At 39.6% G+C, this 23632-nt stretch overlaps 1 protein-coding gene across 1 annotated transcript; it reads right to left on the bottom strand.

The window, feature by feature from the left end:
* ENOSF1 (enolase superfamily member 1) lies at nt 1-23145 on the bottom strand. Its single transcript, XM_083359151.1, has 16 exons — nt 23003-23145; nt 22505-22613; nt 21612-21727; nt 18881-18967; nt 16495-16521; nt 13597-13669; nt 12560-12598; nt 12200-12282; nt 10402-10436; nt 9263-9350; nt 8597-8731; nt 7919-7960; nt 6421-6550; nt 5502-5601; nt 4854-4935; nt 1-2407 (listed from the first exon to the last, which is right to left on the bottom strand). The coding sequence occupies exons 1-16, from the start codon at nt 23084-23086 to the stop codon at nt 2315-2317; spliced, it is 1323 nt and encodes a 440-aa protein (XP_083215277.1). The 5' UTR covers nt 23087-23145; the 3' UTR covers nt 1-2314.
* Between the last annotated feature and the right edge of the window lie 487 nt (nt 23146-23632).

Below are 23632 nucleotides of genomic sequence, written 5' to 3'. Positions count from 1 at the left end.
TCAATACAAAAATTAAAAAACAATTAAAATGATTAAATTCAGTCCCTGAAATAGAAATATAAAAACCCCAATTAAAACTCAGCCTGGGCCGGAAAGCTCAAAGAGCCAGGTCTTCAGGTCCCAGCGAAATGAGCGAAGGTCGGGGGCAGTCTTAAGCTCCATCAGCTGGTTCCAAAGGGCAGGCGCACCCACAGAGAAGGCCCTCCCCCTGGGTGTTATCCGCTGGCAGTCTTTTACTGGTGGCACCCTGAGAAGGCCCTCCCTGTGGGAGCGCACAGGACGAAGGGAACTTGATGCTTCAATTTTAAAAGGGAAAACCCAGATCTTCAATAAAAATAGAAAGTAAAAAATAAAAAATAGAGTCTTTTAATCCACAAATTTTAGGAAATAGAATTCCGATTAGGATCCAGTTATTTTTTCAACGTTTCAAACTCCCCTGGATAGGTTGCCGCTGTTTCTAGAGGGAGGCTGAAATCTCCGTTCCCTCTCCACAGAGGGGAAAGTATCTAAGCAGCTTATGCAGGTACAAAAGAGAATTAGGATTTAAGAGAGGTAGATTTCACCCAGACTCTTCTGTGCTGCTTTAAAGTTGCCTGATGGAAAGTGTGACTTCGGTTGTCTGCAGCCTAGTGACGAGCCATATTTCTATGGCTGGTCTTTTGTTTGCCATTTGGAGGATTTCGCCAGCTCTAGTGAGAGAGCTACCATCTCCCATAATCCAGTGAGGGTCCCTCCTTGCTGGTCGCCCATACAGGGCGACTTGACCCTTTTCAGGTGCCCCAGTGATGCGAAACTGGACGAGGAAGATTGAGCTCGTCTTCCAGGTGACCATGGCGGCCGTGGGGCAAACCAGAAGCCCCCTAATTTTGTGTTCATTTTAACTACTGTGTTTCCACGAAAATAAGAACCGGTCTTATATTTTTTTTGCCTTCAAAAGAGGCACCAGATCTTATTTTTGGAGGGTGTCTTACCTTAGGACCACCACAGCCAGGCCTCCCACACCCTGACACTGCCATTGCTGCTGCTCGTGGCAGGACGCTACATAGTACTTTGGGTTGCTTTTGCTGCTAGTGGCAAGAAGCCACACAACGCTTTGGGCCACTGCTGATTGCAGCAGGAGTCCACGTAGCTCTTTGGGCTGTTTCTGCTGCTTGCGACAGGAGCAGTGGAAATGACTAGAAACACCACATTGCCTCCTGCCATGAGCAGCAGAAGCGCCCCGAAGCACCATGTGGCGTCCTGCCATGAGCAGCGGCAATGGCACAATGCGCCACATGACATCCAGCTGCAGAAGTCAAGCGGCAGCGCAACAGGTGTAATGTCTTGACATTAATATCCTAATGCCTTTCCTTGCTACCTACCAGGCTGTTTTTTTATGTTTGGTACTTAAAAGCAATGTAGAAATCGGGCATACTACAAAGCCCCAGATTCTAGCATTTTTTATTTATAGGAATGAGTGTGATTCAACTTCAAATACAGTAAGTTTATAAAGTAAGAATAATGGGATTCAAAGAGCTCTACTTCTGTACTCTTCTGGAGCATAGAAATATTCTGTATTAAGAACTCTGGCCTGGAACAGACAGATTTGGGTGATAAGATAGAAAGAGCAACAGCTGTGGGGAAAAGTCCAATCTCTGGTACTGATCATCCCACTAAGAATATGCCTTTCCACCAGAGCTTCTTCTGTGAAAGAATTCAAGCTATAAGTGTTGCCCTTAGCTCAAAATCTAGCTAATTCCATCTATTGCTGATACCCTATTAAAGACTCAAAAGAACTATTTTCTGGCTAGCAGAATAGATTTGTTTTCACTGTTGTCTTCAAAAACCTGATGTATGATTTAATATCTACAATCTGCCATCACTGTCATGTGCCCAAACCTGGCCCTATTGCTATTCTATGTTAAATGTTCACCAGAATTTAAATACCTAGAGTCAGGGTTTCAACTCTTATTTTCTATAAGGAATAGCCACCTTAGAAAATGTTGCATCACAACATGCAGTTAAATTTTACTTGGAACATTTAATCTTGGCACATACATTTTAAAAAAGTGCAATCTTCCATTACATAATCCTGTAGTTATGGAATAGCTTGAAGACAGATGAATCATCTAACTTCTTTAAACTTAGCTATTAAAAGCCTCCTATTTTTAAACTGATCAAGAACATTCATTGGCAATACAATCTATTTTTGTTTTGTGTGAACAGAAGAAGCTTTCTAAAAGCACTCTTGCATCTTAACATAACATCAATGCAAAAATAGCTGAATTTTATCTTCATTTGGAAAAAAATGGAATTTGAACTGATTTAAATTGCATTAGGAAGACAAGGATTTCTGCCAGACTTCTCCTTGTGGAAAAAGGTATTTCTTTACAGAATCTTCTTTCATTTCAGAGGAATATCCAGCCTCCTAAAAGAAAGATTTCATAGTTATATAAAAATAGATGTCTTACTAGCAAGTGCTCCAGATGGTTAGTTTAATTTGGTACATATTTTAATAATATGAACTAAATAAATGCACTGTTGATTAAGATTTGGCAACAATTCTTGTAAGCAATAAAGAAGGGAATATTTAGTACAGTGAGAGAGAAAAGTAATTGATCCCCTGCTGGTTTTGTACATTTGCTCACTGACAAAGAAATGATCAGTCTATAATTTTATTGGTAGGGTTATTTTAACAGCGATAGAATAACAACAAAAAATCCAGAAAAATGTATTTCAAAAATTTTAAATGATAAATTGATTTGCATTTTAATGAGTGAAATAAGTATTTGACCCCTTCGCAAAACATGACTTAGTACTTGTTGGCAATCACAGAGGTCAGACATTTCTTGTAGATGGCCACCAGGTTTGCACACATCTCAGGAGGGATTTTGTCCCTCTCCTTGCAGATCCTCTCCAAGTCATTGGCAGCTCTAACCTTCAGCTCTCTCCACAGATTTTCTATGGGATTAAGGTCTGGAGACTGGCTAGGCACCTCCAGGACTAATGTGCTTCTTGAGCCACTCCTTTGTTTCCTTGGCCATGTGTTTTGGGTCATTGCCATGTTGAAATACCCATCCATGACCCATTTTCAATGCCCTGGCTGAGGGAAGAAGGTTCTCACCCAATATTTAATGGTACACGGCCCCATCCATCATCCTTCTGATGCGGTGAAGTTGTCCTTTTCCCTTAGCAGAAAAACACCCCCAAAACATGTTTCCACCTCCATGTTTGATGGTGGGGATGGTGTTCTTGGGGTCCTAGGCAGCATTCCTTCTCCAAACACAGCAAGTTGAGTTGATGCCAAAGAGCTCGATTTTGGTCTCATCTGACCACAACACTTTCACCCAGTTCTCAGAATCATTCAGATGTTCATTGGCAAACTTCAGATGGGCATGTTCTTGAGCAAAGGGACTTTGTGGGTGCTACAGGATTTCAGTCCTTCACAGCATAGTGTGTTACCAATTGTTTCCTTGGTGACTATGGCCCCAGCTGCCTTGAGATAATTGACAAGATCCTCCCGTGTAGAGTTGGGCTGATTCCTCACCGTTCTCATGATCATTGAAACTCAACAAGGTGAGATCTTGCATGGAGCCCCAAACCAAGGGAGACTGACAGTTATTTTGTGTTTCTTTCATTTGCGAATAATCGCACCAACTGTTGACACCTTCTCACCAAGCTGCTTGGTGATAGTCTTGTAGCCCATTCCAGTCTTGTGTAGGTCTACAATCTTGTCCCTGACATCCTTAGACAGCTCTTTGGAGCTGGCCATGGTGGAGAGTTTGGAATCTGATTAATTGCTTCTCTGAACAGGTGTCCTTTATACAGGTAACAAACTGAGATTAGGAGCACTCTCTTTAAGGGAGTGCTCCTAATCTCAGCTCGTTACCTGTATAAAATCTTGCTGATAGGGGATCAAATACTTATTTCACTCATTAAAATGCAAAACAATTTATCACTTTTTTGAAATGCATTTTTCTGGATTTTTTTGTTGTTATTCTATCTCTCAGTGTTAAATAAACCTACCATTAAAATTATAGACTGATTATTTCTTTGTCAGTGGGCAAACATAAACAATCAGCAGGGGATCAAATATTTTCCCTCTCACTGTATATTTGTATTTTTGCTTCAAAAACAAGCACGGAAATGCTCTTTTCTTGTAAAACCGTTGCCCCACACTAGGCTAGGCTAAGAGTGAGTGAGTAGCTGAAATCACCCACTGTATTTGGTGCTGAGGTGAAGGGCTTCAACTTCCCACTTGCTTCAAGGTACTTGAAAATGTTTCAGTAACTAATCTATAGGAAGAGGGACGCGGTGGCTCAGTGGGTTAGGATGATGAGCTTGTCGATCAGAAGGTCAGCAGTTTGGCGGGTCGAATCCCGAGTGCTGCGTAACAGAGTGAGCGCCTGTTACTCGTCCTAGCTTCTGCCAACCTAGCAGTTCGAAAGCACGTAAAAATGCAAGTAGAAAAATACGGACCACTACGGTGGGAAGGTAACAGCGTTCCGTGCGCCTTTGGCGTCTAGTCATGCCAGCCACATGACCACGGAGACATCCTCGGACAAGTGCTGGCTCTTCGGCTTTGAAACGGAGATGAGCACTGGCCCCTAGAGTCGGAAACGACTAGCACGCATGTGCGGGGGAACCTTTACCTTTTAATCTATAGGAGGCCAAATATCATAGATGCACAAAGCCCTTAGGAACACTCTTTAGGAAAAAGCCTGACACAAAAATTGATAGTATCAAACATTGTGGAATAGCAGAATTGGAATGCTAAGAAATCTTTGGTCTGAATTTTGTTGCCTTTAGCTTTCCATATAAAAATTCTTGGTGAAATCTCTGAAAATATTTTGAATATTGAACGCAAGCAGTACCTGGGGTGGCACATAAGATGCATTTGTGATTACTACAGGATACTTGAAGTGTTCGTGCAAGTGGTCTACATATTCGCACATCCTAAAAACAAACAGATGAAATACCATATTTATGATTCAAACTATCTTGCACTTATTAAGGGTTTCTATTCCACCTATAAAAATATACAGGTTGCTTATAACTATAACTGGAAATGGATGTTCGGTTGAAGGCTGTTTTGGTTGCACATTGTTACAGTTGTGGAGGCATGACTTTGTAACAAAAATGAAGTTAAGCAAATCAGTCATTAAGTGAACACTGCGATCGTAAGTGCAAACTCATTTTTCCCTTCTTCACAAATTGTGATCACATGATCATGGAACGCTGCAACCAGTCATACAGAAGAATAAAGCACTTGTAATTTCAAATGGTTGTTTAAACTACCGGTTGTAAGTTGAGGACTACCCATAGATACCAGTCAGATGAACAATGGAACTTGTCAAGGTTAGTGAGATTTAATTCTGTTTCCATTTTAAAGACATTTTCAAAGTTATACAAAGAAAGGGTTTTATTCTTATTAATCTCTTCTAATCGGAGATTAATTTTTGTTTCATAGCTATAAACAAGTATTGCTTCAAGTGTTCCAAAATAAAAACAAAATCTCTTACCTATTTTCAAGGCTACCAGACACTGAAATGTAGTCAAATATTATCAAGTGCTGGACCAACTCACAAAGTCCGACTCCTCCTGCATGAGGACATACTGGAACTGGGGGTGGGGGAGGGGAAAACAGATGTAAAATTTACTGGTATTTTTTCCACCTCAAAAATTCCTTCCCAGACTTGATAATCCTTTCCAACTGGCCCTCCATAAATGGGAATGCAATTTTTCATTTGTTATCTGCGCTTACACTATCTAGATTGGAGGTGGAGCTCAGCATCTGGAAAGACAGGTGCTGTTCATTACTGTTATAGAAACAGGTAATTTATTTTGACACATATTTCACACCTCTGAGCCTGCTTTTAAGCTAGGCTTCTAGGTGAAGCCAAACCCTTAAAATAACTATCTCAGCTGCAAAGAATTATAAAATGTAAGTGTCAAGTTTCCTACTATGGGCTTTTCAAGTGACTCTGAGGCATTGTTTACCTTAAAAGTCCTTTATTAGTCTAATACACCGGCAAATGCTTGCTCGAAGGAAGCTGGAATCTGAAATCTCCGCCCCTTGCACAATATAATTAAACACAATTCTCCACCTTTCTAATTTTGCCATTAATCATATTCTCCAATTAATTTAAAGAATCAGTTTCCCTTCCGTTAGAAGAACCGCCAAAGTCTTATCTTCTTTAGAGAGACAAATGGCCTTCAAAGTGCATTCCTACTCTCCCCTCCCACCAATTTTAAACTAATACACAAGCCTTAAAGCAATACACAAATTTAACATATGAAATAGCTACTCCTTCATCTGTTGTCAAGCAATAACATTCGATGTTAGCAGCGTTGACAGTAAGGCTTTATGTGTGTCACTATTTTTATCATTTCTGTTCTCTCTGTTTTTCGGTGTTATTGCAGCATTTCCAGGAGTCTTACTTTGAAACTTCTTGGCCATCAGCAATACAGACAAGTTTTCATTGACACTTCCAAGCCTACAACTGTCCACCTGGAGGTAGCTTAGGGCCTGAGCCTGCAGGAACTGTTTGAACATCACTCTGTTATGGCACTGCAGATAGTGAAAACAAACATTCTCTAACTCAAAATATTGCATGATTAGAAAACGCTTATAAAAATGTCTGAAAGATCCAAGTAATTTAGAGCATTTTATTCTAGATATTTTTCCCTTTATGCTCCAAAAACCTACAACCACTGCTTATCTCCTCAATATCTGGAATCTAAATGGGACGGAAAGTGATAGTTTCCACTCTCTAAAAGTGTATTATTCCATAAAACCAGTTAGTTATAGAATAGCATGGAGATATGCTGGTGTAAAAAGAGTAATTTTGAGCTATAATTAACCCTGTTTTAAGCACATGAAAATTAACATGTTTACTAAATATGAATCCTAAGATAAACTAAAATAGCTTACTGAAGGACAATTTTATTGCTACTTCCTCTTCTTCTACATTCTACATTGCAAGACGTACCCAGAAGGTAGACGGAGGAAAATTTAAGTCATGAATTTAATACAATTCTGAGTACATACCTACTCAGAAGCAACATGGAGTCCAGCCAAGCTTACTCCTGTGTAAATAGATTAAATACTGATGCCATCACATACATACACTGTGTGGTCTTGTATGAAAAAGTATGTCATAAAAAATGCACTATCATGATTGCAAAAGTAGTGTCTCCTGCTGGAGCTTTATTTTCAGTGACTATGTAAATACTTCTGTGTTTTATTGGTCACAAAATTTGTTACAAAATTTGTAATTTGCTACTGTTGTCTTCTGCATTCTTTCTAAACTCTTAATCTAGTCTATAATCGTAAAATTTCCCAGCCAAGAACTAGACTCCCAATTTAGTCTATAATCCTAAAATTTCCCATCTAGAGTCCTCTCAGCATTTGAGATCAGCCAAGGTTGGTGAAGTGCTGCCCCCTACTGTAGTCAATTGTCATTGTGCAACCTTACACTATTCCTGTACTAGTCTTACACTAGTTGTTGAAATTAAGTTAGTGTGGGAACTGATGGGATATAAAGCTACTCAAATTAGCTGGGTCTGGAATGGGATTCTTTGAAATCATGGGGATCAACTCTTTCTCTCAAGGAAATATTTCAGCCATCCCCATCTGTCAGACTTCTTATGGCAGATCTAGCCAGTCAATGATGGATATGGATCAAATATACGATAGTAATCTCATTTCTGAGAAACTTATCCACATTTTAAGCTTAAATTAACTGAATGGTATTGAAAACATGCACACATACATGACTGCACCAAGGAGTAGAAATCATCTGATTTTAACTATCAGAACAAAATTTCCCAAATGGAATTCAACAGAAATGTAGGTAAAGAAAACTATGGTGAGGTTTCATAAAATTATCTCGGCAACATTCAAAATATGCAATTAAGCATTAGTAAATAAACTTACTTGTTCTCCTGTTGCAACTCCAATCCCTAATGGTGCTAATGCCTAAAAAAATATTTCGTGATATACCATAGGTTTTTAAGCATGTGCAAACGTAGTTACAACAAATAAACAAAATGCAGTTTCTGCAGTTTGTCCATATTATACAATTAGAAGAAATTTGAAAACATCAGTACAACTGCTATTTTTTGCTTTGAAATTAATCAATTAGTTGATTACCTAAGAATTATATATAAGAAAGCATGTGACCATAAAGAATGTGCTTAATAAATGGTACAGTTATGTACATTAAATCAGCATATCAATAGATCTTATCCAGTACTGTATTTCTACTATGGTGCACATATAAGTCCCCTAATGAAGTTTGATTATAGGTATCTTTTGTATATAATTGGGACATTAGGCACAAATATATTAAAAATACATGATTCAAAGAGTAGTGCTGATTAATCAGCTCATACACAAAAATACATTTCAATCTTTTAATGTATTATAATCTAAAATTATGAAAGTCATTTAAATTTAACGGAATATATGTTGAGTATGTGAAAGGATCTCTTACCAGGCATATGTTAACAACTTTTACTAGAATCCTGAAGTTCCCATGTAGCTGTCCAGCCAATAAATCAACATGGCTTTCTGGTCGATAGCAACTCTATTAATTGAAACAATGTCCCTTACCTTAGCAATTTTTGCATGTCCAAGAATATCATCAGGAGAAGTTGGCTCCTCAATCCATAGTGGTTTGAACTCAGCTAGTTTAGTGACCCAGTCTATGGCTTCTTCCACCTCCCATCTTTGGTTGGCATCCAACAACTATGAATAAATACAGTCTAAATTCAGTATGATGCTGTTGATTGTTCCTGTAACTATATTAAAACAGATGTAAAGTGACATAGGCTTAAGACAAGCCTACTGCTAAGATGGTCAATGCCCTAAATGACATGATATCTGCTGGTTAATATTACTGAAAATTTATTTTGAAAAATGGTACTGTTATTTTTATTTCATTTTTAAAAAAAACAACAAAAAACAAAAAAACATTTAGCATGTCGAGATAAAAATCAAATTCTTCTGTATCCTGCTTTAGGAATAATTCAGGCAGGGCTTTTTTTCTCATAGAACGCTCAGAACGGAGTTCCGGCACCTTTTTTGGATGGAACCTTGTAGGATAGACAAGGCGGGTTGTATGACATGTGTGAGTTCGGCACCTTTTTCTTTTACAAAAAAAGCAATGAATTCAGGGCACTGATAAGAAGACTTGACTAATCTGTTTAGTAAGTTTTTCTCTATTTTTCAAATTCTAAAATATAATTTATTTGGCATCATACAAATGTACATACTTACCAGTATATTTTCAGCACCAATCATTTCTCTAACAAGTTTGCATCTCCGAATGTCATCCTGGAGATCTTTTCCAACTTTCACCTTGAACCTAGGCACACATTTGCAATGAAATATGAACTATTCCTCAATTATTGACAAACCTTTGACAATTTTACTGTAGAAAGAGATTATATCATTCCATATTATATCATTCCATATTATTAATATTATCAGAAAAAAATGATGGAAAAGTTCCATTGAGATTGGGCTCAAATAAGAGGAGGCTTCCTAAAATTCAAGGAATTTGACATTACACCAGGATTAGTTTATTTTAAACTTGGGCATTTTGAACTTCTGCAAATCATTTCCCAATCTATTCAGACAATGCAAAATATGCCTACTAAAATTATTCTCCACAGGTGAATAATTCCTGATGACTATGTGGCTATTGGCAGCACCACAGAAGTATTTACTTTTTCTTTTCTCTAACATTTCTTCACCCTACAGCAGTGTTTCTGAACTTTAAGTCAAGGTTCAAGTTCTATTGTTTTTTCTGCCTGCCTATGCAATGCAGTGCATTAGATCAGTGTTTCTCAACTTCAGCAACTTTAAGATGTGTGGACTTCAATTTCCAGAATTCCCCAGCCACTAGCTTGCGAATTCTGGGGATTAAAAGTCCACACATCTTAAAGAAACACTGATCTAATTTGAAGAGAACAGTGTATCTGCTGCCAAAAAGGGGAATGGAATAAAGAGGTATCGCTTGTGATACACCATTTTCAAAAAGCAGAGTTTCTGCAGTTCATTGTAAAAGTATTCCTGCATTGTTGTATATCTTATCAAATTCAGAAAGTGAGCTTGTTCAATATAGTGTAGCGTTTACAGCAGGGGTCTTCAAACTTGGCCCTTTTATGACTCGTGGACTTCAACTCCCAGAATTCCTCAGCCAGGCATGCTGGCTGAGGAATTCTGGGAGTTGAAGTCCACGAGTCATAAAAGGGCCAAGTTTGAAGACCCCTGGTTTACAGTGTTGGACTGACAATGGTAAGACCCAGGATCAGCCAGCTGCATGAAGGAGGTCACTGAGTGACTTAGCCCAGCATATCTCTCAACATCTACTATTGTGTGTAGAAGCATGCACAAGAAAAACACGACTGTACCTGGTCCATCCATCCTTCAGAGCTTCAGTGCATAGCTGCCAAGCAAATTACATTAGTCAGACCTCTAGAAAGTATAAACTTATATATATATGTATGTGTGTGTGTGTGTGTGTGTACATACTGTATATGTATGTATATGTATATATATTATATATTTAGGTTTTTTTTAAACAAAGCTGTATAGTTTCTGCAGAAGAATATTTCATAAGTGAACAGTGTGTTAATGCTTCCTTTAATATTGGCTTTTAAGATTCATTGGTCTCTTGGCCTTTTCTAACCAGCTACTTTCCAGTAGCACCTACCCCAACCAGCAAGACTAAGTCATCTGAAGGACAACCATTAGAGAAGTCTTGATAAGAGCTCTTGTTTAAAAAAACAAGAGGTGTGGGTGGAAGCAACAGCTACAACCCAAGAGTAGGGAGGGTAATATCTTCACCCCTGTTGCAAGCAGAAACAGGATGTATACATAAAACTGTAAAAAGAATGTAATTTATTTCACAAACTCTGCCTATCATAAACAAGGTAGTCAAAATGGGACAAATAAACAGGATTAATTAAGCTTCTCTTGGCGGATGCTAGAACTGAAAGTGGCTAAGGCAGGATTTGCAATGTAGATTTCTGATAACTAACCTTACTACAATAGCTAATTAAGCTGCTTTGAAAGAATTTTAGCCATTCCTATGTGTCAAAGCAAGTCCCAATAGAGCTAGTCTTCAGCTTATGACTATTTATTTAACAACGATCCAGAATTATGAGGGTCTTGGAAAGTGTAAAGTAGTTCTGGCCATTACAAAACATTGCACCACCACTCCTGCAGTCACATGATTGCAATCTGGGTGCTTGGTAATGTATTTGCACTTACAACCAAGCACCCATGACTGCCATTTGCAATCTTTTTTGCAAGCTTCCCCAGAAAATCAACGTGAGGTTGGCAGAGAAGTTTGCAAATTGCTGCTGCCTGCCAAAAGGACTCCCTCTTTTCTCTGGGGACTGGCTGAGATGACTGCCAATGGAAGCTGAATTCCTCTGGTGGGATGAAGAAATGGAGCTCAGATACTTGAAGAGCCAAAATACAAACAGAGGGTGGAGAGGCAGCACAGTAAGGTAAGGAACAAAGGGTGTTTCAGGCAGGTTCAGAGACCCTGGGAGGGCTAGTGGAGGTTGCATGCAAATCTCTCTTCAATTGGGCTAAAAATGCTGCTTGGATTTCTGTAGGGGATTTTCAGCTCCTGAATGGAGCCTCTCAGGCTGTTCCCCAATCTCTCCCTGCACGCCTTACCTGGGATTACATCTGCTTAATGACCAGCAAGATTGCTTAACCACAACTGGGATTGCTGGGATTACGGTTGTTGATTAAAGCAGTCACATGACATCTTAACTATGGAAATTCCAGTCCCAACTATAGTTGTAAGTTGGGGACTACCTGTAGCGGGGATCAAATTCTACTGCTTTTTCTTTTTTCCTATGCAATGCAGTGGATTATAGGATTCTCTTTTAGTGGGAAGATCGATTGCCCCACAGGGTAACAGACTAGCCTGGTTTTGGGCTATTTGCTTCTTACCTTGCCAGAACTAATTCATGTAATCTATTTCTTAGGTGGACATTCTGCTCCAAAGATGTCATGCCATGCACAATAGTAGGGCAGAGGTAAACCATTTCAAACACATCCATACCAAAGGGTACATGTGACCATTTAGAATAGAGCTTGCTTTCAAACCTTCCCCTGCAAAATGCTAATTTACCGGTAGTTATTCGTGCATCTCAAAACTGAAATGAGAATAATGTGGAAAAAACAAACCTGCTTTAGGCAGTGGTCTGGATAACCTAGCCAGGCACAAGATGTGGTATAAGCTGGGTAGCCATATTTTAACATTTGTTCTTCTACAAATATATAAAATGAGGCAAGCATTTAAATGTGATTTTCTTGCAACAGATTTCATACCTTGGAAAACCCTTATTCCCCAGAATGTGATATGGTAATAATTTTGAATAAAACAAACCCTTGATTGTCACAAAAAAAGGAGGGCTGCAAAAAAAGTATCATTGCTTTCCCTGCAGGTGGATGTTATTTTTTAACATCCTAAGACCATCATAACATACATAATAATCCATTAATTAATTACTGATTTGACAAGGAAATAAATACTTTGTTGCTTACCCCGTTCTTTTTTTCCTGCTAAACCACTTTGAAGAATCGCTAGTGAAATGAAAAGATAAAGTGTAAATCAGATCCAAAACAGATAATTAATTATGTTTTGTTTTTAAATATGTCCTATTAGAGAAAAAATTATACAGATCATTTTTGCACATGGATAGACTTGCACAGAGAAAAAGCCTGTGAAATTCCCTGAAGCACTAAGAAAGGCTATCATTTCCAGGTTGCAAATATCCAAATGACCGCTAGATGGCAGCAAGTAGTTACAAAAAACAATTATTCTCTATTACCATCTGATAGTTATTTGAAGGTTGACATTTCATGTACAGCAGGCATAGCAATCAACTTAAGAATGCTTAGCCTATGAAACAGAGTTCCCATGCAAAAAGTCATCAGTTTTAAGTCCACTAAAGCAGGGGTCCCCCAACCCGTGGGCCATGGCCCAGAACTGGTCCATGTCCTATTTGCAACCAGACTGTGTGAGTGGCTGGCTAGTGTACGCACGTACTTGTGCACACACAGCCCCACTTGTGTGAGTGCTTGGGGCCTCACGTGAGTGTTACAGGTAATCTCGGCATCAATCGCACAATGGGTGCTTAGGCCCATGCATGCACGCACTCCTGCCCTTCCTACGAACCATCCTCTCTTTCTCCCCTCCTCCCCAGGCCAGCAATTCAGAAAGGTTGGGGAATTCTGCACCAAAGCATTATTTTGGAACTTCATCCCTTCACTTGCAATACATAAATAATACAGAAAACCATTCTACAAGGGCTGTAAAGGTTGCTGAGTTACAATATCATTATTGATTGGAATACTTTAGGTGTTGTTTGATACACAAACAGACCCCAAAGTGTAAAGACAGCAAGTATCATCTCTCAACGCGTACAACTGAACTGGAATATTTAAGGGGACCAAAGGAGAATATGATAAAATATATAGAGTAAAAACTGCATACTTAGTTAATCAATTTAAAAGTTCAAAAATATCAGCGGAGTAAGATAAAACATATTGAATTTTGAGCCTATTAAAAAGCAACTTACAAAAAGCTTCTTCTTCTGTTAGTGAATTAGTAATGTATCTGAAATCTATGCAAGATAACAATTGCATGGGGTCCTATAAGGAAAAAAGAGAGAAACCATGCTACAATTAACTAGAGAAATGACACAACGATATACTCAGTCCAACTTCACTTACTCTATTACAGCAGAGGGATACAGTTGTCATAAGATTTTATATGACTTCAACTTCCAATAGCGGGTCTGAAACCCATACAATAAAATCTTTCTATCCATAGCTGAAGAATCCCAATGTAGGATGACTCCAGGCATGTGTCTCCTAGCTATAAAATACTACAGATGAGGGCTCAAAAAATTTGGAGAGCAAAATGGATATTGCCAAAGAATTCAGGGAGTTAGGGTATGCTGAGGAAGGCGCTGACATTTTCAGTCTGCCTGATCTGTGTTTCCTCGTAAAATACATGGGAAAATCCAATTGGAAAAAGAAAACCCTTGGGGTAGGATTAGGTCTCCATGAATTTGGATATGAAAATGGACACGGCCAATAAATTCGAGGTGCAGGGGTATGCTTAGGAGGGCACTGACTTTTCCATGTAGCCTTATCTAGATTACCTGGGAAGACACATGGGAGAATCACATTTGAAAAAAACCTATTTAGGGTTAGGGTTAGGTCTCGATGAATTGGGACAGCAAAATGGACATCGCCAATGAATTCGGGGTGCTGGGGTATGCTTAGGAGGTCACTGACTTTTAAATCTTACCTTATCTACATTTCCTGGTAAAATACATAGGAAAAAGACATTGCAAAAAACCCACTGAGGGTTAGGGTTAGGTCTCCATGAATTCGGACAGAAAAATTGACATCGCCAATGAATTCAGGGCGCTGTGGTATGCTTAGGAGGGCACTAGGTTTTTGAGTCTGCCTTTCCTACGTTTCCTGGTAAAATACATGGGAAAATCCCACTGAAGGAAAAACCCACTTAGGGTTAGGTCTCCATGAATTCGGAAAGCAAAATGGACATTGCTAATGAATTCCGGGCACATCGGTGTGATTAGGAGGGCACTGACTTTTTGAGCCTGCATTATTTAGTTTTCCTCGCAAAATAAATGGGTGCAGAAATTTGGTGCAGGATACACTATGTGCAAATAGAGAAATGCTCCCCCTTTAAGAGGCGGTGTTGTAGTGATAGAAAACCGTGTGTTGAGTACCTGTACATGGGGGATTCTAATATTTGACAATGCTTCCTGGTGTTCAGTGAAGGTATTAAGACTAAATACAATGCGTGTGTAGGAGACAAAATCCATGTGCAAAAATTAGGCTAAATAGGTAAGTATTTCCTTAATTTGAAGTGATTTGCTCATCCCCTTTAAAATATAATGACTTGGTCACACACGAAGTAACCCAGAAGAACAGATACAACTACTCTTCCTGTATAACATGGTCATTTTTCTCTACAGTATCTTATTTATATACTGCTAAAGCTCTCATGTTTCTCTGTTTGTAATGTTCAGTTGGGTAAAATGATGCATCATATTGTAATGAATTCTCTCTCTCTCTACATATCTCTCTCTCTCTCTCTCTCTAGATAGATACTATCTAGACCAGAGGTCTTCAAACTTGGCCCTTTTATGACTTGTGGACTTCAACTCCCAGAATTCCTCAGCCAGCGTGCCTGGCTGAGGAATTCTGGGAGTTGAAGTCCTCAAGTCATAAAAGGGCCAAGATTGAAGACCCCTGATCTAGACTATAGTATTTAGTATACAAAAGCATACTTATTAAATATATAAAGTCATGTCTATAATAGAACGAAAGAACAGCCATGTTAATCTTATTCATGAACCCTTCAGGAAACTCACATTGCTGGAATGCATGGCATGACAAGTTACAGAGTGCTGCCACATTGCCATGGTCAGTTAGAGTCAAGTCATCTTCATTTCCAAGGTTCTCTGCCAGCTTTCCAGAAGTCGATGGGGGAACTGGCATGAAATTTAAACTCAGACATGACTGCTGATGGTCCCTGCCAGCTTTCCACAAGCCAAATCAATGGGGAAGTTATTAGGCAGCTGCAAATTGAAGGCCAGTAGGCAGGTAAGTGGCTGTTGCTAGCTGAAGGAGGTAGTAAGTGAATGACTAAGAAAGTGGTGAGAGTTGGGGATGTGCGATTGACATGGTACAGAACACGGAGGGTGCGTGAGGCTGCCTGAGTGGTACAAGGAGGGTCAGGGAGGACGTGCATGTAGGCTGTGCAGGTCATGGAGAGTGCAGGTTGCAGACAGTGTGCAAGGGTTCACGGGTATCTGACATGGCATGAGCACAGAGGGAATAGGGGAAGGTATGCAGATTGGGGAGACTTACCTGAGCAACTTGTACCTTCCCTGACAGCTTGCCCATTGACTTTCTCCCTGTAACTTCCCACAAGCAAAGTCAATGGGGAAGCTGGCAGTAAGTCAGAAATCGCTCCTACTCTCATGCTTTGCCCAAAGTCCTTCTGTTAATTTGTTTAGGTAAATAAATATCTCTGAAATGATGACACAACTGAAACAACGACGCAACAAGTCATGGGTTATCTAGTTACAATTATTTTCAAAATTGCATCACAAAAGCATTAAATTAATCACTTTGAGATTCCAAGATCAGAAAATAAATAAATAAATCAGAAATATAAAATTTCATGGATGATTGTTTCAGGCAGAAAAAAAGTTTTGAACAGAAATCCAAAAATAAACCAGTGCACAAGATTATCTACCTTCAAATCTAAATTTAAACATTTTTTAAAAATCTAGAATATTGACAGTTTAGTTAGTTATGATGCTTAGTCTGACTGTTCTCAATATATTTGAACATGCTAAGTCAGCATCCAATGCTCTGAAAGAAATATATTATTTTTTAATAATGGCTTTATCTTTTATTTTTTTTCTTACCATGTCCACCAGCAGTTTCCAGAGAGGCTTTTAAAAAAAGGGGGTAGGGGAGACAGAAAGAAACATTCTGAAATTCTTAGACATAGAAATAACATTTTAGAACACAAAAATCATTACACACCCACACCCACACACACCCACACCCCTCTGCAGATTACAGTACCCTCCCTGCAAGGATCCAGACTGTTAAATGCACATGTTGGGATTTATGAACTACTTCAAAGATGATCACAGCAATAAAAGACTTTGCACTTGCTGTGTTCCCAAAAACTAGATGTGGGAAAGCCAGTACTAACTCTTTGTGAGTGGAGGTAGTCTAGCCACAATTATTCATGATCTGGAAATACCCAGCAACCTCTTAGGCACATTATGTAGCAGTATCTCTGAATTTCTGTCAGAACTTTCAAACCACTGGACAGGCACTGCCATACATTACATGGGCAATATCTCAGCAGATTCCAAGCAGCGTCTCTAGATCTTGTAAGGCTCTTTCTATCACTAGGCTGTCTATCCAACTAGTAAAGCTGAGGGTAAGCAGTCATCATCTTTCACTGGAACTTGCTCCTACTACTTTCTTTTATCTAGTCAGGATTATAGGAGCAAGAACGGAAGGAATTAAAAGGCTTCTTTTACTTGCAAAATACCAGGGTACTGTAAGCCACTATCTGGGACAGAATATGGGGAGAATTTCTGAGACATGTAACTAGATTATAAAAATCGCAAGATGTCATCTAACACATCTGTTTAAAATGCTGTTTTGTTCACTTTGAACACTCCAAAGGAAACAACAATGAGTATTAGGGTTTGAGGAAAAAACTATTAGGATTCAAAAGCAAATGTAAAAGAAATGGAAAGGTTTATCCAAAATAGGGACTAATCCTGGCAAGAAAACAGCTTTGAAAGAAATCAAGCGAACACTACCAAAATAAAATCAAAATTCTAATGCACTGTCTGATTAATTATTACATCTAGGAAGTCTGGGTTCACATTATTTTTTGAGTCCTGGAACATTTAAGCCCACAATCTGGAATGTATTTGTTCCTTTTTAGAGTCAACAAACAAAGAGCAAAATTCTCCAACAAATACTTCTTCAATATTGGACTGCAAGGGAAGATATTCACCATATTAGACATAAAGCAGGCCAATCCACAAGCCAGCTATGGATACATTGTTGATCCAATCTCTAGGGCTTGCATAGTAAACTGTGCCCAATAAAGCGTCCACTACACATTCAAGGTGCCACCTTTGAACTACAAAGTACAAATTTACTTTAAGTTTATCCTGTAACGTTCCTGTACATGTTTCCTTGCCTGCAAATATTTGGCAGGTTGAAAGAGCTATCCCTCTGACACCATTTCATTTCTGGAACAAACATTTTACTTCTACAGACTTGGCACACATGTTTATAAATTTGGGATGATGAGTAAGTATGGTGTGATTCACTCATTTAGTTTATGTGTTTGAGGGTTGCTACTTCGAATTCTATTTTGTTCGTTTTTACTTCATCATATTATCCTATGATGAAATCCTACCCAATATATGGGAAGAGGGCAACTTGTGGCTTGCCAGAAGTTGTTGAACTATTATTTCTGCCACCACAAGTCAATAGAGACAAATGCCAGATTTGCAATTCAGAGACAGTCTCTTAAGAGTGCTCTGTTCCTTGTCCCTGGTCTAATCAATTAAGTACCCTACAAAATACGATAATGTTCTACAGTGATATTATGAGGAGGCTTCTAGATCTTCACAACGTTCTGGAAATTATAGGAGTTCTATCTACTCAACCAGCCATCACATTTTTACTAGGTTGATAAATGAAAGACAGTTTTTTTTAAATCTATTTTTATTTTTAAAAAAACTTATTACAGCAAAACTAAATGATAAATGAAAGACAATTTGGAAGGGAAGAAGAGTTGGATTTTTATTCCAGGTTGAGTATATGTTCCAAGGCATTCTTGCCTTCCGACTATGATTTGAAGCCCCAAGACAGAAGCGAAACAATATACAAAAGTTCTAAAACCTTGAAGCTTGATATAGTTTTATTTCCAGATAAAATGATCACATTATTGTAACTTACTATGAAGGTGGTGACAGTGTAAAAATAGCACTGTGAAGAGAAGACCTGAATGACTCAAGACTACATTCCTACACTATTTGTAATAGTTGACCGATATGTAATTTTTACAATTTACAAAAATATTGGTTCAAAACCACAGAGAAGCAGAATATATAAACAATTTAAATCCACAACATACAAAATACTACTTAAAATACTTTTTAATGTTTATCTATGAAAAACAGAGACACTGCAGGAGAGGATAGAGGAGAGCAGTGTTTGTTCAGGGATAAAGAGTGATATTTTTGTTTACTTGTTCTAAATCTTTACCTTTCCTTCTTGTTTGGCCCAGAGGTCCCAGACAGCGTTCAAAATGGCAGCTGTGGCCAAATGTACAGCTCCTTTCTCAGGACCAATCTATTAGCAAAAAGAAAGAAAGAAAGAAACCTATGTTATTAAATTATTATGACAGCCAAGCACAAGTATGTGTAAGGTTTCTATCTTTGCTATCATTTGTGGATTGCTGAACTGGACACTTTCAAGAAAAAGTTCGATTTTAAAACTGCTAGGGACACATTAGGTGCACAAGATCTTGCCTTACAGAATTAAAAACTATTTGATTCCTCATAGCTTTCCAAGTCTGTCATCCTTCTTTAGGAGACATCTTGCAAACGTTTATTCATTAAGAAAGCACTCAGTGAGACTTAAATAAATTAAATACTATACTATTTACAGTGGTAGTCTATAACTATACAGAATTTTTGTTTTGCTGCCCTTGAGTCAGTGTTGACTTTTGATGAATGCCTGGTCTAGACTCAATTTTTCTGACAATGGACATCATGTACAGCAGACATGTCAAACACAAGGCCCGGGGGCCGGATCTGGCCCGCGAAGTGGTTTCATGCGGCCCACGAAGCCATCCTGGAAACAGTGAGGGAATGGCCCCCACTGCCTTGGCCCTGGCCCAGAGACCCTTCTCCTGCCAGAGACCCTCAGATCTGTCCCACTCCTGCCCAGGCCCCCATAGGCACCCTTGATGTGAACGATGTAGAGCTGGCCACGCCCACCCAGTAGGCCATATGCACTCCAGCCACACCCACCCAGTAGGCCACGCCCACCCTGGCCATACCCACTCGGCCCCCTGACGGCAACCGCAATGCTGATGCGGCCTTCAATGAAATTGAGTTTGACACCCCTGATGTACGGTGTGTTTTTTGCAAAAGTGAACAAGCCCAAAACGTGTCTGCACAAATCGATGTGTCTTAGAGTGAGTGAGTTTTGGATAAGGATGTTCTTCCTATATGCACCTTTGTTTTGAGAATAAGGAATTGAATAGGAGGAGGGAAAGAGTGATTGAAAAGCCAGTTTATAAGTAATAAATACATTGGGTCGGAAAAAGAACTAGAAAGAAAGGGAAATGGCCTGGATGACCAACTGTATCTTTAGGCTGTATGTTTTTGGTTCTCAAGAACTGGTTCTAATTCTTCAGAAGTTCACAGAAGGAAGGGAAAAAAAGATGGAAGTCTGCATCAACAATTATTTATCAGTGCCTGTTGTCTGGGTGATCTCAGTGCATTCTTTGTCTTCCAAAAGCCAAGTTTCTTCTGGAGCTGGGTATTCAAACCAGTTCAGAGAGTGGCACTGGTATATTTAGCTCCTTTGTTTGATCTTCACCCAGGTGACATGGCTACAGAGCCTTCCAGGTTCTGAAAGCTAACTCAACAGATGTAGTCCATGGATGCAAGAATGTCTAAGGCAGAGTCCTGGAAAAGCAAAGCTCAGGTCCTAAAAAGTATCACAGCCACTGCAGAGCAGTAACTACAGCACAATATCTTAGCAGGCCTATGCCTGTATCAAGATGGTGCTACTGATCTGAGGCCAGGTCTGTTAGGGAAACCAAACTTCAGATGCCTCAAAGAGGATTCTCTTAAACAAAAGTTTGCAAGGAGAGGAAAAGTTCAGAGTTGACTGCCCAACTTCACTATTTCCATTGAGGGACTCCTCAATGATGGAAAAATGCTCAAAATGAGCTTTTGCCCCCATTCTCTTTCTGGTTTGGCCAAAATATATCAGCATTTAATACTATGTTTGCCCAATGAGGATTACTCAGAGGAACTCCTAATTTATCCCCTAACCCAGGGGTAGGCCACCTTGGCTCTTTTATAACTCATGGACTTCAACTCCCAGAATTCCTGAGCCAGCCATGCTGAGGGGAAAGGGAGAGGTTTCCAAGCTTAGCCATACTGGCTTAGGAATTCTGGGAGTTGAAGTCCACGAGTCATAAAAGAGCCTAGGTTGCCTACCCCTGCCCTAACCCAAGGCAAATTTACAAAGTTTAGCCCTTCCTGAAAAGTTCAAGGTGATCAGCACTGTTTATGTGTTATCCAATCAATATTCCAATAGGATGCTATATATGTGCTCTATTTCCACATAATGGGAATTTTACTCCTATAAGATTCATTGGCATTATCACATATGGGGTGATGGGGAAGGAGAATCCTTATAAATATTTGTTTCTAGTAATTCCTCTTCTCCTCAAACACCTACCATGTTATCAAGGCCTTCTTTTAGGCTTTTAGGAAGAAATGGTGCCATATTGGGATTTTAGGAGTATGAATGTCTCAAGAATAAGGGATTACTGATCAAATTTAGGGTTTCATCACAATATGCAGACCAATCCCTTTCAGATATTCATCAGATCAATGGGATTTTCTTTCAGTTTTGACCTTGATGTTAACATTTTTCATATATGCTCAGAAGCTGATGGGAAAATAGGAAGGGAGTTCAAAAGTGCCAAAATTGGAGATGAGGAAAGTCACAAAATTCTATGACTTAAAAATGTAAATGAGTAAATAAGAGGTTGGGTGACAAAAATACAAGAATTCAAGTAATATTTCTATTTTAGGTCATACTAATGCACCATTTTCTTTGATAGTCCTATTTTATGTAGCATTTTGAATAAAGCAACTATATAAAATCAAATTATTTTCTCTTATTATGTTCTTAAAGAACACTTTCACCCATATTTTAGCATTGTTTAAAAAACTGTAAGTTATCTTACCCATCGGAGCTGCCCATCACTAGTGAGCTGCCTGTAGAAGCCTCGAAAATCACTGATTATGTCATCCAAATCTTTATTAATTATGTGAATTGACAGTGCATGGACTGCACTGATAACTGAAAGAAATAATCACCATCTAGAGGTTACTACAAATAAAAATACTACCACATCTATTCATTTAGAATATGGTGAACAATGGAAAAAAACTCTAAAATATAGAAAAAACAATCTAATTGTAATTGTTATATAAGAAACTTTTGTTATTGGGTATATTAAAGTAACACACGTAGACACACAAGATTGGTCCCAGAATCTGTCTCTCTTTCTATAAAAATAGAAATTCCAGTACTGACATAGTGAAGTCTAGAAATGTTTTTCTAGGCACACACAATTCAATTTCAATAAACTTCAGATGTGGGGGTGGGGGGGAAAAGGTGGCAGCTTGTTTTAAGGACTGCAATATTAGTATTGTAGGTATGTTGTAATGGAGAGAAGGTAAGCAACAAGCAGAGCAAGTCAAACTCAACTATTACATTTTTAAGGCACACATCTACAAATATTGATCACGTACACAAGTCAGAAGATGATTTATGATATTTATTGACAAACCAAAATGGGATTATCATACTGTCAATTTAAGTTTCTTAAATTGTGACATAATGTGTTGTCTTTTAACATGTATTGCCCTGTTCACCGCCCTGAGTCCTTCGGGAGAAGGGCGGTATACAAATAAAATTAATAATAATTAAACTGGCCTTTGAAGCTGAAATAGCAACGTGTAAGAAATGTCTGTCCTGAAGGGGATATTTTCCAAAAGGAAGCAAGGTGTTATTTATCGAAAATAACTTCTCGTGGTTTGGGAAGCCAACCCTGGGAATAGCACAAGGACTTACCCACTTCTGTGCCTTTTCCCAGAGTGAAGGTAAAGCCACAACCTTTCAAGCCATCGGGAGCGTCCGTTTCAATTACAACGTAGGCTGCGGAATAGTCTGGATCTGGATGCTAAACAAGAAACATAAAGAAACCTGGGAAAGCAGCGCAAGACGAACAGCGCCGACTTACTACGCGGGACACAACCGAAAACTGACGTGGCGTCTATAATCCAAATTGCCTTAAATCGAGATCGCGGGAGTCCAACAAACGGAACTTGCCCCGGATTAACTTCCTCGGGGAAGCAGGCCTCCAGTCTTGAGAAAAGGCAGCCGGAGCTCCGTTTTAACTTGGAGAAAGAGCCCCCCAAAACCTCCCCGGACGAGAAGGAACAGGGCGGAGTAACGCTCTTGCAAGTTGCCGCAGAACTGGGTCACAGAACAGTTCGGCCCCCTGGCACCTGAGGCCGGCGCTGCTTGCCCTCCCGCCGTCCCCGCCCTGCCGAGCACCGCTCCGCTTACCATGGCATCTGAGCCGTGGTGGGCCAGAGACGTGGGGAAGCGGACGTCGCTCACAGCCAGAGCCCGGATCCTCCCTCTCCCCATCCCGCAAGCAGCGCTTCGGCACTCGAGGAAGCAGGGCAGCTGGAGTTTTCCTCTTAGACCAGGGGTAGGCAACCTCGGCTCTTTTATGACTCGTGGACTTCAACTCCCAGAATTCCTGAGCCAGCTATGCTGGCTCAGGAATTCTGGGAGTTGAAGTCCACGAGTCATAAAAGAGCCGAGGTTGCCGACCCCTGTCTTAGACGCTGATTGGCGCGCAGGAAGGGCGTGGCGGCCCGGGAGAGGGGAGGGCGCTGGAGGAAGGGGCGACCTGCTTGTTTCCTGCGCGTCGGGTTCTTCCTGTCAACCAGGGTTCTTCTCTGTCAAACAGAAGTTTGAGTTTTTGGTCCCAAACCTCTGCAATTGGTTGTCAGGTCAAAAGCGTGTGTCTGTATCTGGGCATGCGGTCTGTGAGAATCTTTATAAATGGGCAACCTTAATCCTTTGGAAAGGTGTAGAGCCGCTTACCACTTCCAGTAACCAAAGAAATACGACCAGTGGTTTGGAGAAGGGGAGGCGTTCGGCAGCAATTCAAAAGTGGGTGGTTGT

Source organism: Vipera ursinii, assembly GCF_947247035.1.
Source record: "Vipera ursinii genome assembly, chromosome: 3".
Classification (NCBI taxonomy): domain Eukaryota; kingdom Metazoa; phylum Chordata; class Lepidosauria; order Squamata; family Viperidae; genus Vipera; species Vipera ursinii.
Note: the sequence above shows the minus strand (reverse complement) of the source record. Positions and strands in the feature narration are given on the sequence as shown.

Coding starts and splice junctions, on each gene's coding strand:
- ENOSF1 (XM_083359151.1), bottom strand. CDS start 23,086: ATGGGGAGAGGGAGGATCCGGGCTCTGGCTGTGAGCGACGTCCGCTTC. Junction 5,602..6,420: donor GATGGCCAAGAAGTTTCAAA/GTAAGACTCCTG, acceptor CCCCACCCCCAG/TTCCAGTATGTCCTCATGCA. Junction 4,936..5,501: donor TCTGGTAGCCTTGAAAATAG/GTAAGAGATTTT, acceptor GTTTGTTTTTAG/GATGTGCGAATATGTAGACC.